The sequence below is a fragment of the Protopterus annectens genome, chromosome 8.part0 (genome assembly GCF_019279795.1).
Source record: "Protopterus annectens isolate FY-2018-M chromosome 8.part0, PAN1.0, whole genome shotgun sequence".
In the NCBI taxonomy this organism is placed as follows: domain Eukaryota; kingdom Metazoa; phylum Chordata; order Ceratodontiformes; family Protopteridae; genus Protopterus; species Protopterus annectens.
In genome coordinates, this window is record NC_056741.1 from 1,099,159,353 (window position 1) to 1,099,174,159 (window position 14,807).

The 14,807-nt window shown below is 35.9% G+C and overlaps 1 protein-coding gene across 43 annotated transcripts in view; it reads right to left on the reverse strand.

The window, feature by feature from the left end:
* The window catches only part of LOC122809254 (titin-like), a 3,339,665-nt gene that overhangs the window by 1,273,710 nt on the left and 2,051,148 nt on the right, over nt 1–14,807 (reverse strand). For 6 of the 43 annotated variants that reach the window (XM_044080615.1, XM_044080611.1, XM_044080608.1 and 3 more), the window contains one exon: nt 3,738–3,758. The exons of the other annotated variants lie outside the window; for them this stretch is intronic. In XM_044080615.1, coding sequence (XP_043936550.1) covers nt 3,738–3,758 — 21 coding nt within the window. The remainder of the gene's footprint in view (nt 1–3,737; nt 3,759–14,807) is intronic. 43 annotated transcript variants of the gene reach the window in all.

Genomic DNA, 14,807 nt, shown 5'->3' on the forward strand with positions numbered 1-14,807 from the left:
AGGGATCAGTCCTTGGACTGCTGCTTTTTGGCATCTACTTCTCAGAAGTCAAGGGCAATGTCAGCAGTCTATGGCTGATTAAATTTGCAGAAGATTGCAAATTAGGAGCTGTCATTCAATCTCACACTGGCACAAATGTTCTCCAGGAGGGCCTGACACAGCCAAACAACTGGTGTCAGAGCCATGGACTAAACCTAAATGCCAAGAAATGCATAACACTATCCTTTGGAAAGTCATCCATCCCTGGTAACTATCATATTGACAAAACACCCCTTAGAGTTGACCCAGTAGTCAGGGACTTAGGCAAACAGATTGATCGTAATCTAGCCTTAGACCACCATGTGTCTACAGTGGTGAAGAAATCATTCTATATTGCACAACTTATAAACAAAGGTATGGCATTTAAGTCCAAGGAAGTCATTGTTCACTGTATTCGGCATTCATCAGACCTATCATTGAGTACAATGCCCCCTTTGGTATGTACCTAACCAGGCATATCCAACAACTGGAACATCTACAGTGGTTCCTCACTACAAATATCCTATGCAGATCGCTTCAAGACCCTATCCCTGTACTCTGTCTTCTACAGGCTTTTGAGGGGAGATCTATGCCTGGCATACAGGGCACTGTCAGACCCCACTCTGATGGACCTCCTGCATATCCACAAAAAACAGAACCAGAATTACCGATTCTAAGGATTTAAACCTTGTCTGTAATATCAACAGGTCCTGCTGGAGAGAGAGGTATGTATCCCAGACATTACCGCATCTATGGAACAGCTCCCCATCCATCTGAAGCAGTTTCTCCCTAACCCAATTCAAGTGCAACTTGGACAACTGGATGGGAAACCGGTAATACATCCTTGGTTTGGCACCTCTCTCTCTAATGGACACAGGTAACCAGTAAATGGTTCATCTCCCAAACCCCTGCTTACACTTATCAAGAATATCAGAACTTGTCAGAGATTTGGGATGCATGGCTAGGCTTAAAAAGGCCCTTGTGGTCGTTAGCCTAGTAAACAGCTATGAACGCATGAGCAAAGTAAAAAATAATGGGGGTATTAAAGACCCAAAATCAAAGACAACTTTTAATTATTATTCTAACTAACTTACAAAGACAGTAGAACCAAACATTTTTCATCAACATGCATTTTCCATGCAATAAAAATGAAACTCTAATGCATTACTGACTACAATCTTTAGTGACCTACCAACAAATCAAATATTTTATGAGGGACATGACAAAAATCTAAGACAAAATTACAGATCTTCTGCAAAGACAAAGTTGAGAGTTACGCAGCAAGGCTACCTTTAGTTCTCTGATGGCAAAAAAATGAAATGAAACGGTTCAAACATCCTGTTAGAGGGCCCCAGTCAACAGAATGTGCATTAGGGGAAGGAGGGCATCTCTTCACTGTTACTGATGGAGAATATTCCATGTTAAAATCCAGCGTGGTAGTATGAATATATCGTGAATGAAAAAAATATGGACGACACCAACCTGAAGGTGAGATGTACCATATAAAATTAAAGGGAAATTGAAGTGCAACAAAGGCAATCCATGAGTAATGCAACTGCCAACAGCAGCAGCAGACTTGTGCAAATGCAGAAAATGCAAAGCATTATAAAAGCATTCGCTAAGTATTCGGAGGTAATGGACACAAGCAGCCCAATGGAGCTTTAGCAAAGGTGGGAAACGCCAAATTACCAAGACCAAGACAAAGACACTAGGTTAATAAACACCACTCAAGATTAATTAAATGTAAATGCTATATTTACTTCTATAACGGACAGACAGTGGGTACCAGCGGTAAAAGACACTGAGTGTGACATGCCCTGATATGTCACGCAGTGTCACCAGTTCAAAATACAATATACTTGAACAGGAACTCCGGAACTCCTTCAACACTGCGAACTGAAATCTGCCCTAGAGTATTAATTAGGCATTTTCAGTAATCTGCATTACAGTCTCTTAGATAAAAAGATACTGCATGGAAATTAATGAGAACTATTTTACATGCAATTAATTCACATTTCCATGAACAGACTCAGAGTTTGTCATAGCCATTACCCGAGTCAAGGCACTGTGAACTTCAGGATTAGACTATCTCATCAGAATGTAATATTCTGCCCAAGGCTTCCGCATATACCAATTTGTACAATAATCACATAAAAAAAAAAACTAACAATATCATAATTTTAAACAGCAGCATTCTGTATTGGACTCTAGCTGTTATGCACCCATGGTATATAAGCAAAGCTTTACATGGTACCTAACAATACAGAGAGATATACCACTTTCGTCACATTTGTGACCTCAGCTAGTTTTGTGATAACCATTCATATGCATTAACATTTAAACATAATAAAAAGACATCTTTTGCATATATCTTTATGTCCCTGAATTTAATATAGATGATACAATTAACAAAATAAATGCAAATGTACACTTAACCTATTTTGCCCAGTAGCATTCTTAAAATGCAATGAAAAGTTCCCTGTTAATCCGACTTGCCCCCCCCCCCCCAAATATTCAAATCTTTCCCACATACATTTAAATCTTCAGGGAATATATGCTTCCAATAGAATACAACTTAATCTAAGCATCAACTACACTTCAAACTAAAAAGATTCAACATCCCTTTTAAGAAATTAATCAAGACAAGATGTTTTCACCACCCTTCTCATTACATTAATTTTTTGAGGATCATTTCATCATATGCCATGCCTTCTCCATCTTGAACAAGAGTGTTATCCATTAGAAAAGACATTATGGAATTAATTCAGTTAGTAATTCTACTGAGTTTCTGCAAACATGACAGCAGTGGCTCTTACCCTGTTTACATTGGGAACATTTCCCTGCAAAAGACATCCAAATCTGTTTCAACAGTATACTGCTCATGACCAAATGGATCAGAAACTTAAAATGGAACTGGAAGGAGAAGTACTTCGCTCATTACATGTCATTTTCAATGCAATAGTAGGACTAACATACCTTTCCTTGGTCTTCCAATTTTTGGGCTCCATTTTCTATAAAGCAAAATAAACAATAGCAAACATCAGATCAATTAATAATAATAATAATATTAATAGTGCAACATCTACAGAACAGTTTGTTGGGACAAGTATATCTCAGAGAAGATACTGCTGCTCTGGAACAGACTCCACATCTACACAAAAGAAATTGTATCCTTATACATATTAAAGCACAACTGGGAACTAAAGATAGGAAACAGAAATGTTACCGCAGGACAGCTCCCTGTACTAGTAATGGACAGAGGCAGCTCCTAAACGTTTTATCCCATGCACGGCTCCCCTCAAATTATATAAGGTAAAATCTCAGTTATTCTCATTAGGGGTAATATATAATAACAGACCATGGGACATGTAATAGCAATCACTATCCGAATGAGATGGGGTCATTCATGCATAAAAAGGGAATCTGGCAAGGCTTACAATGGCCCACAAGGGCAGCTAGCCTAGTACTTACCTATGAACCAAGTAACTCCTCAAATAAATCTGTACCAACAACAGATCATATACCAAGATCCCTAAACTGTCAAAATTAGGATCATTTTATAATAATTACTTTAAAAAATCTATCAGCCCACATTCCAAGATCCCTATCAACATGCGCATTTTGAACAGGGGTAGTCTATGGTGTAGATCATTTGAAAAATCATAACACAAATCAATTTACTTTAAATATAAACAATATAACAAAAATACTACACTCACCAGACTTTATCAGAATAGCAGCTGGAAAAAAATATACGGGAAATTCTGCTCAATCATGCTGGTTTTAAATATTTATTAAATATATAAAATTAAAATACAGTAACAGAATTGACACCAATAGCATACCTCAACAAATAACAATGTCAAAAACTGATATTTATGTAGAACATGGGATCTAATCTCACATACAGCAAATACATTAGTGATGCCAAGAAGGGCACAAAAAATCATCACAGTTTACAAAAGGTGGATTAGTTATGAATAATGCACTCTTAAATGGCAACTTCCTTTCGGATATCTTACTTATGTAAGTACCCCATTATCTTACTTATGTAAGTACCCCTATAACACAAGATGCTTCAGACCTTTTAAAATCAGAAGTGATTCATTCATGATCTCCCTCCAATTGCTTGGTGGCACTGTCCTGCATTATTTCAGTAAACACCCCTACAACCCGAACTCCAGGCTTCCAAGATGGCTGCTCACAGAGTAACAGTTCTATCTCTCCAAGTGTGAAAAAAGAAACTCGGCAAAGAATTCAAGTGGACCTGGACTTCTGGGTAAATTTCAGTAACTGGCTAGTAAGTGCACTGCCTGGGTGCCAGGAAAAAAAGAAATACCGAGGACCTCAAGGAAAATCAGCTACAAAAGGCAAGGAAAAATACTAACCAAGAAGAATACTACAGCTATTTAGTAAAAAGCAGTGCAAGTTCCAGACATAACTTCCAGTAACCTACAGGAGAGGAAAGGATAAGGCAACTACACACAGACCTGACTAAAATAAATGAAGCACTGATGGAGTATATTAAGTCAAACAACAAAAGGGTAGAAAAAAATTATAAAAGTTTTAAACAAATATTCAGATAAGGTGATAAAACTGTAAAACTCAGAGGCTGAAATGAAGAAAAGGCTGACTGAATATGAGATTACACAAAAAGAGAAGTGTCAAAAAATAATAGAATTAGAGGACATAGCACATGGGGATATCCTTAAGATTTTTTGCTGTACCAAAGAAGCTGAAAGGAACAGACTGTATTATTTTTTTATCAAAGCACAAATAAGCAACTGGGCTTGTACTCCACAATATGAATTGTTAACTGAAAGGGCACATTGTGTGTATGCTCCAAACCCGGCTATGAGAAACCAACCTATACCTTTAATATAGAAGATGGTTCTTAGTAGCAGAAGGAGTTGATACCGAGAAAATTGTGGCAGAAGGACAAAGTACTGAAATGGAACACAGCAGAGTGTTTGAGGAGAATGACTACTTATTTGAACACCAAGCAGAAGAGGAGTAAATTTATTCCATTATTCAGAGAATGTCGAGAAGCAGGAGTGAGATTCAAACTGCTGTACCCAAACATCTTCAAAATATTTATCCCTGGAGGAACAAAATCATTTTTGATGAAGTATATGCTAAGGAAAAATACAAAGTTTATCCAACAAAATGCAAGCTGTGGAACAGGAGATTCTAATTCTTGTTATTCTGGTAATAAAGAACACAGAAGAACTATGCCAGTGATACCTTTTCCAATTTTTCAATGGAAAATGCTTCAGAGAGGGGGAAAAAAGCCCAAGTGTTGACTAGAAGAATCAAGAGTATGTTGTAACTGAAGCAGAGACAGGGCTTGATGAAGAGGAAAAGAACAAGAGACTACAGAAATATTGGACATTCTTGGACTTTGTTAAACTTATAGGGGGATATAAAGCATTATGTCCTACTTCATGTTATGAATGTTTGGAGAATAAAATCAGCAACTTGTTAACTGACAAATATAGGATTATAAGGCAATAATTATATTTGTGAAACATGACAGAACAAGAAAATCTGGAAAAATTTGATTCTGTTAAACTTGTAGGGGACTCTAAAGCATACGCCCTACTTCATGTCATTAATTTTGAAAAAATACACCAGAGAGGAGAAGAGGAAGGATGTATATAACTTTAAGTAAAACATTTTTTTCCTAATACTATTAGTTTAATAGTGCAAGGTTTTATTTGCATTTTATAAAGTTTTTTTTCAGTTACTTTTATGTATAATGGTGATCCTAATATAAATAGGGGCTCCTGTTAATTTTTTTCTGTTTTTCCCTTTCTCCCCTTTCTCTTTTTCTCCTTGTTCAGTTTTAGAAACAGAGGCATTACAATGTAAAAAAAATCTGGTTAAAACAGTAAAACAATAGAAAAGGTAGTGTGCTTTTTCTCATTCTTACTTAGGGGAATGACCAGGTTAAGGTTTAATCCTGTAATAAGTTTTAAGAGATAGCAAGTAATGAAAAAAGAATATGAAAAATTATAAAGCTTTTTTCTAGTTAATAAAGCTATGCTTGGCAGTTTTGTGACTGGTTTTCATGCCTCTAGCACACAACCTGATAAAGAGAAATGGCTTGGAGGAAAAATTTTTCTGAAAGCATTCAACTATTTTCCCAGCTGAGAGAGCTATAAAGATGAGACAAACCCAGACAGCACTGAAGTCTGTACCATGTGTCTTAGCATGGATAACCTTTCTATTAAGTTATCTTAAAGCTGTGTGTGTGGCTGAGAGTTTGGAACATTTCTTCCTATTAGGAGGGTAAAACTTGAATATCTGAAAAGCTACAAAGTTTTGTGTGTTGTTATTAAATTAATACATTTTAGGGGGTATAGGGGGTTGTATTTTTGTTTGAGGGTTTCCGTTAAAATAGCAAGTCCTGTAACATGTGACATAGGCTCAAATGGAGATGACTAAGAAACAACTGTATAAAAGATTAACTTGCCAAACAGTACATGCATGCAACACAAAAGCTGGAACTAGACATTTAACAAAAAAGCTGTTATACATATAATTTGGGAACAATAATTTTTCAAGAATATGAAGCTTTCTGTAATGTCTATAAACGTGAATGGTCTCAAAGATACATACAAAAAAGAAAGAGTAGAGAACTATATTAAAATGTAGAGTGCAAATACCTACATTACAGAAGACACACTTGTAAAGACCTGAACAAGTCAAATTGACAAAGAAAGGTTTTCAAGATGTTAACTCAGCAGAAAAATGGGAGCAAAGGAATATAGAACTACTTATATTAATTGCAAAATCAGTTCCAATAGTGATAGAAGAGGACAAAAAATACAATAAGAGTAGATTTGTAGTACTAATGGGCAAATGGCAAGGGAGGAAGATTACACCGGCATGTATCTGTATTCCATCTGAAACTGGTAAAATGGTGCGTAAGAAAATTCTGGGAGAAATACTCAGCTTTCAGCAAGGAATATTACTTATAGGTAGCGACAGGGTATTTGATTTTCAACAGTGAAGATATGTCTGAGGACCAAGAATGGAAAATCTAAGAAAACAGGGTATATTTTTAAAGAAAGTTAGAAAATAGTTGGCATGGAAGATGTGAATTCAGTAGTAGGAGTTCAGACTGAATTTATAAATTATTCCCCAAGATACAAAAACTGGGCTAGGCTACAAAGAATTTATATTTCACAGGAACACATGCATTTAATTGAAGGTCTTGACACACACGCAATAACTATTTCAGATCATGATCCAATAATAACTAAAATAAAAATAATACCACAAAGTAATGATATAAAAATGAGACACTGGCGCTTTCCCACCTACCAGTTGAAAAGAGACTAATTTAAAAAATGGGTACTAGAAATTATTCAGGGGATAATAGAGAAAAATAGAAATTTCTTCTGAAATATATAGCTAGGGAGTAAGACAAAATTAAAGTGGAGTTTAAAAACAGGGTGGAAATATTAGAAAGGGAGATATGGTTAAGAAGCAACAAAAATTAATGCAAAACTTTTGTACTTATTAGGAAGCAAAAACCTCAATATCTGAAGATGTATATAGTTTTCTGGGTTATTATTAAGTTAATAGGTTTTAGGTAGGTTTTGGGGATGTTTCTTCAGTTTGAGGGCTTTCAAAAAAACAAAGTTATGCCAGATTTGGCATAAGCTCAATGGATATGACAAGACACAACTGTATAAAAGACCAACCTGCCAAAGAGTATATGCATGTAGCATAAAAGTTGGAACTAGACATTTAACAAAAAAACAGTTGTACATAAAATATGGTAATAACTGGTTACACTTCAAAGCATCTAAAACTCATAACATCTAAATTCAAAACACTGAGTCCACATCTAAAACCCAAAACATCTAAAACCCATAACATCGAATTTCAAAACACTGAAAATGTATAATATGGAATAGTCTATCCTGAAACATGTAAATATCATAGTATAACCTGTTATTCTTTTGATGTAAGTATAAGATGTTATAGTTTTTATTTATATAGTGTAGGAATTTATACTATTTACATACTATTTGCCACACTCTGTATGGGGTTTTTAGGCCATACAGGTAAGTGATATAGACATTATGTGTACATTCTTTATGGTGATCGCAATACAGTTGGGTTAGAAAATTAACTTTTTCCCACTGTAGTGCAATCTAGGAGTTTGTATATTTAATTTGGGGGGGTGCAAGAGGGGGTTTGCCTCTTGCACAAATGTAGTAAAAAGTGTGTTTGTTAGTTTGCTGTTGTTACAGGTGGAGGGGATGTTATTTCCATCTGATTTGTAGTGTTCAATGTTGTGATGCAAAGTTTCAATGTTATGAGATTCGATGCTATGCGTTTTAGATGTTGTTGACTCAATGTTTTGAATTTAGATGTTATGAGTTTTAGATGTTTTGAAGTGTAACCTAATAACTATATAAGAAGATGATGTTTTCTGCAATATCTTTCAATCTGAATGGTCTAACAAATAAACATAAAAAAACAAAGAAAGAATAGTAAACTATATTAAAAATGTAGAGTACAAGCAGATATGTTACAGAAGACATGCCTGGAAAGAAATGAACATGTGAAATTGATAAAGAAAGGTTTTTAGGATGGTTATTTTGTGGAATATCTTGGGCAAAGGAAAAGAAGAGTACTTGTATTAATTGCAAGAAGAGCTCCAATAGTGGTAAAAAGATAATAATGGAAGACATATAGTACTAAGGGGCAACTGGCATGGGAGGAGGATTACACTGGCATGCACTTACATTCCACCTAAAACTGCTATAATGGAGCTTAAGAAAATTCTGGCGGAAATAATCAGCTTTCAGGAAAGAATATTAGTTAGATGTGGAGACTGGAATTTAGTTTGTCTGGGGGGGGGGCGTAGAAGGGAAAATACATAAAAGGACAGTAGATTTTTTGAAGAAATTTATGAAAATGTTTGGCATGGAAGATGTGAATTCATTACTAGGAGTTTGGAGTGAATTTACACACTATTCTCCAGGATATACAAAACTGGGCTAGGTTAGACAGAATTTACATCTCACAGGAAGATGTGCATTTAAATGAAGGTTTTTGACATGCACCCAATAACTATTGCAGATCATGCACTAATAATAACCAAAACAAAAATGCAAAGAAATGAAATAAAGATGAGACACTGGTGCTTTCCCATCTGTCTGTTGAAAAGAGAGAAATTTAAGGAATGGATTTTGGGATTAATTCAGGAGCTAGTAGAAAAGATAAGAAATTTCTTCTGAAAATTTAGCTAAGTAGTGGGATAAAATTAAAGAGACGTTTAAAACTAGGGTGGAAGTAAAGGAAAGGGAGATATGGTTAAGAAGTAACAAAAACTATTTAGAGAGACTGACAACTGTTAAAGCATTGCAAAATAGAGGGAATCTCTCAGAACCGGAAAAAGAACAACTGCAGGTTGCTAAACAGAAAATAAGATATTACCTCAATAATATGCACGAGTTTAGAAAGGTAGTTTTTTGATAATTCTACAGCAGGAAATCTGTTAGCACAACGACTCAGGCAACAGAAAGTGGAAAAGGCTGTCACCAAGCTGAGGGAGCGTATAACAAGGAAGCTAAGAGAGCCTGTAGAATACGGTTGTCAAACATGCAGCCTGCCACACTTCTATATGTGGCACGCGGCACATATGCTGGTCCAGTCTTACAGTCAGCCTACCTTACATTTTATATGAGTGATTAATCTGGCCTTTCGTCTTTTAAGATTATCTTTTATATCTTTGTATTACTGTGCTATTGTAAAGAATCAAATGGCCCTCTGCCTTGTTACATCAAACATATTAATCATGCTTTAAACAATGGCGGTTTAATCACTTCAAGTCTGTACAGTAAAGGTATTAAACGTGATGTGGTAGGCTCTCGCTTTACCTGTACTTTGAGCACTAGTCCTGCTTTGTCTCTAGAGTCAGTCGGAGCATTATGTCTATCCAAAATATGTGTGTGTGTGTGTGTGTGTGTGTGTGTGTGTGTGTATGATACATATATGTATATGTATGTATGACCATATATATATATATATATATATATATATATATATATATATATATATATATATATATATATATATATGTATACACATACATACATATAGGTCTAGGACTCTTGCACGAATGCACTTTTTACCAAATCATGAATGGCGGGCATACTTACATGAAAATGCTTTTTCAGTTGTACTATGGTGCGGATAAGGGAAAATTCCCATTTCTCCACTGTAGTGCGATCTTGGAGTGAGATTATTAAAGTAGGGGTGTGTGGGGTGCAGGGCTTGGATTTAATGTTTTTTGGTAACACACTTTATGATAGTGGATTCGGAAAGCTGAACTTTCATATATATATATATATATATATATATATATATATATATATATATACGCACGCAGACACATACACACACACACACACACACACACACACACACACACACACACACACACACACACATACTCTGAATCCACTCATTATGTTTTCAAAGACAAGAACAGTTAATGAAAAACATTGTGTGGTGCAGGAAAAGTGGAAAATATTGTACATTTTTGCTAAAGTGAATAAAACCAACTTGTTTAAATTGTAACCAAAATATAGCTGTGTTGAAAGAATATAACATTCGGAGGCATTAAAGAAGTACGTATGCTTCGTAGTATGATGAATAAAGTGGAAAGTTGCATTAAGAAAACATTAGGGAGTGAGAACAGTCACTCAAAAAAAAGCAGTTAGTGTTTAAATGTGTTCTTCAAGCCAGTGATGATGTAGTTCAAGCAAGTTATAGGACTGCACAAAAAGTAGCTGTCATCGAAGCCTTTTTTGCAGGAGAACTTTAAATAAAGAAATGTATGTTGGTGGCCGTTGAAGTTATTTGCCCTGAAAAATATCAAGCATTTGCAAACATAACCATTTCAAGAAATAGAGTTGCAGACAGAATTAATGAATTATCAGAAAATCTTAAGTCAACTCAAAGAAAAAGTTGCTAAATTTGTAGCATTTACTGTAGCAATTGATGAAAGTACAGATATAAGTGACACAGCACAACTTGCACTTTATATATGTGGTGTACATGAAAATATGCAGGTTACAATATTAAGCTTGATTAGGAGTGAAGGATCAGAGGTGAAAACTAAAGTGGGTGGGGTTCTCTCTGATAACTTCTGCTTGAGGAGAGGAACCAGGCAGGGTTGTCCACTTTCCCCTTTGTTTGCACTACATTTAGAACCACTGGCAAAGAAAATAAGGGACTCAGAAATTCAAGAATATAACTTGGATGGTAGACAGGAAAAGCTGGATCTATTTGCAGAAGATATTATTTTATACATGACAAAAACAGAAAGGGACGTTACACTGCTGTGGAACACTTTAAGGCAGTTTCAAATCTTCTCAGGATACAAAACTAATGAAGCTAAAACAAAGGCAACAATGGTAAATTATGTACCCACATACAAACTGGTCCAACAATATCTATACTTATGAGGACATAATAAAATGAAGTATTTAGGGGTATGGATTAGACATGACTCTGTTATGGCAGCTAAGGATATGTGGGAAGCGACTAAACAGAAGACAATACAGAAATTGAGAAAATGGAAGCTTTGTTATATGCATATGGATAATACAATACAAGCAATTAAAATGTTTTCAGTCCCTTTAGTCTTATACACACGTCAGGCATATTTTTATCAACTAAAGGAGAAGCTGTGCCTAACAATTACAAAAAGAGTTGAAGGATTTTATCTGTGAGGGGAAGACAGCAAGGATCAGATGGGACAAGCTGATTCTTCCAATAGAACAAGGCAGGCTAGGATTTCCCAATTTAAGGGGGCATTTTAGAGCAACACAATTAAGGCTCTTATACTTAGCACAAGCAGAAAACTATAATTCAAAGTGGAAATGAATGATGATGATACAAGGGGGAATCTCAAGGAATAAGGAGAAATTGGGATTTTGGATGCAAACTCTTAAGGAGAACAACAAAAATCAAATACAGTATTATAGTCATAAAACAACAGAGTATACCAAGTAGTAAACCAGCATAAGAATGGAAAAAGAGATTTTGCCAATAGTGTAGACTGTGGTTAGGGATACAAATCAAAGGCAGGGGGGGGCTGGAATTTACTGGAGAAAACTAGCTAAGGAACCAAGGTATTGGGAGCAAATAACAAGAAAGGGAAAGGTAACAGAAAGGAAGAGGCCAAGAATTTACTGGGACTGCAGGTTAGAGATTGCCTTCCCTATCATGGACAGATAAGAGTACAGACAAAGAGAAAGAAATAGGGGCGTCTTAAATGAAGGATCAGCACTGGTAGAATTTTTAATAGAATCTAGAGCAGAGCCTGCCTTTAAAATGGAATAATTAGTAAGCGTATAAAATACTGTATGGTAATTATACGAATCAATCAGAGGAGCTTAAAAAGGACTGGGAAGAGAGACTGGATAAGTGATTCACAAAGAAACAATGGGGGGATGTATAACTTCCAAATATGCAACAAAGTCTAAAAGATTTAGGATCTTTGCCTTGAAGTGTTTACATGGGTATATTTATACCCCAAGTAGACTCCAAAGAATTTTTCCTCAGGTGAATAGCAAACGTTGTAGGTGTGACTGGAAAGAAAGAGATGACCAGGAACATAGTTTTTGGGAGAATAATGAGCTGGCAGACTTTAGGGATTCCCTGTGGACTACACTCTTGGAGATGCTGCATGAGTGGATTGGATTGACTGGAGAGATTATTTTTTGAGCTATGATACAGAATCGGAATTGTGTAGACAGAGTAAAGCCCTGCAAGTCTAATTATGGTGGCAGCCAAAAAAACAATTACTAGAAAATGGAAATCAAAGTCTAGACCAACGTTACTAGAAGTAGTGAATATAGTAACAAAGATAACACAACTGGAATTGGGATCTTTAGAAAAGGGAAGGCGCAAACTACATACGAAAAAATGAGAATTGTGGGAGCAATATATGCAGAGAAGGAACAAGGTTTAAAAGGCAGGATTTGAATGAGCCATATAACGCTTAACTGACAAGTACTGGATAGATTATAAGTGATGTATGTTTGCAACTACAGCTGTTTCAATGGTGTCTGTGATGCAAATAAAGTGGTATCAGTGTTTCTTTTTCATTTATAGAAATGTAAGATTGCCTACATCAAATGTGATAACTTAATAAAGATGTTTACTGGGGGAAAAAAGACGTAACAAATTATTTAGAGGCACTGACAAATGTTAAAGTATTGCAAAATAGGGGGAATCTCACAGAATAACAGAAACTAAAAGACTACCTTGACAATATGCATGAGTTTAGAAGGACTGCTGTTAAGCAAATCTTTTTTTCTATTTTTTTTTTGATAACGTTAGAGCAGAAAAACTTTTAGCACAACGACTCAGGCAATAGAAAGTAGAAAGGGCTGCCACATAGCTTAGGGAGAAGATAACAAGGGATCTTGTAGAAGTATAAGAAATATTTCAGAAATTCTATGAAAGTCTGGATAAACAGAGAAATATGGAAGTCAAGAAAAGGTACAAATGGAAATGTTTATGGAAGAATTAAATATGTGAAGGTTAGACAAACAGGAGGCTCAATTATTAACAGTTAAGACAGGAGGAGATGAGATAAAAATGGTGATGTATAACCAATATAAAAGAAATTCCCCAAGAATAGATGGTATTGCTGTGGATGTTTGGAAGCTACGTGGGAAAAACTGATAAAGATTTGGAAGGTTTTAACAGTATTTTAATAGGAGGAGAAGTACCAACATCTTGGAAGAAAGCAGTGGTAGTTGTAATACCTAAAGAGAGTAAAGAGCCATCAGAGTCAGCTTCATATAGGTCCATTTCAATGCTAAACCATAAGTATAAACTGTTCATGTCTATAATGACTAAAATAAGGGCTAATGTGATGCCAAAACTGACAGATATGGATCAATGTGGCTTGTGGAGGGGAAACATTAGACAACATTAATGCCACGGTGGTGCAGCAGTTAGCATTGTCACCTCACAGCAAGAGGTTCTCCAGTTCGATTCTCGGCTGGAGCGCTTTCTCTGTGAAGTCTGCATGTCCTCCCTGAAGTCGAGTGACGTTAAAGACATGCAGGTAGGTGCGTGCATGAATGGGTGTTCCTTCGTTGAAGTTTGGGCGTCAGGCTGGCAACTTGGCACCGTAAAAATCCACTGCCAATCATTAGAGGACCGGAGTTCTGCTGTGGCAACCCCTAACCGGGAAAAGCCGAAAGACATTACTAAAAGGATATTGATTATTCAGAGGGAAATAGAATGCAAGAAAATACCACTGTTGCTGGTGGGCCTTGAAGCAGAGAAAGCATATGACACAGAGTAAGCTAGGACTTTGTGAAAAGAGCAATGGAAGCAGTTGCAATCCCTGATAAAATTATATGGCCGATTGGGAGGATTTATGAGCAATCAGAGGCAAAACCTAAAGTTGGTGGGGTCCTCTCTGATAACTTCTGCTTCAGAAGAGGAACCAGTAAGGGGTATCCTCTCTCCTCTTTATCTGCATTACATTTAGAAGCATTGCCAAAAAAAATAAGGTACTCAGAAATTCAAGGATATAATTGGTATGGTAGTCAAGAAAAGCTGTTTCTGTTTGCAGATGACATTATTTTAAGCCTGACAAAACCAGAAAAGGACACTACAGTGTTGTGGAACATTTTTGACAGATCTTTTCGGGATACAAAATAAATGAAGCTAAAACAAAGGCAATAACAGTAAATTATGTACCCACAAACAAACTAGTTCAGCAATATCCATAT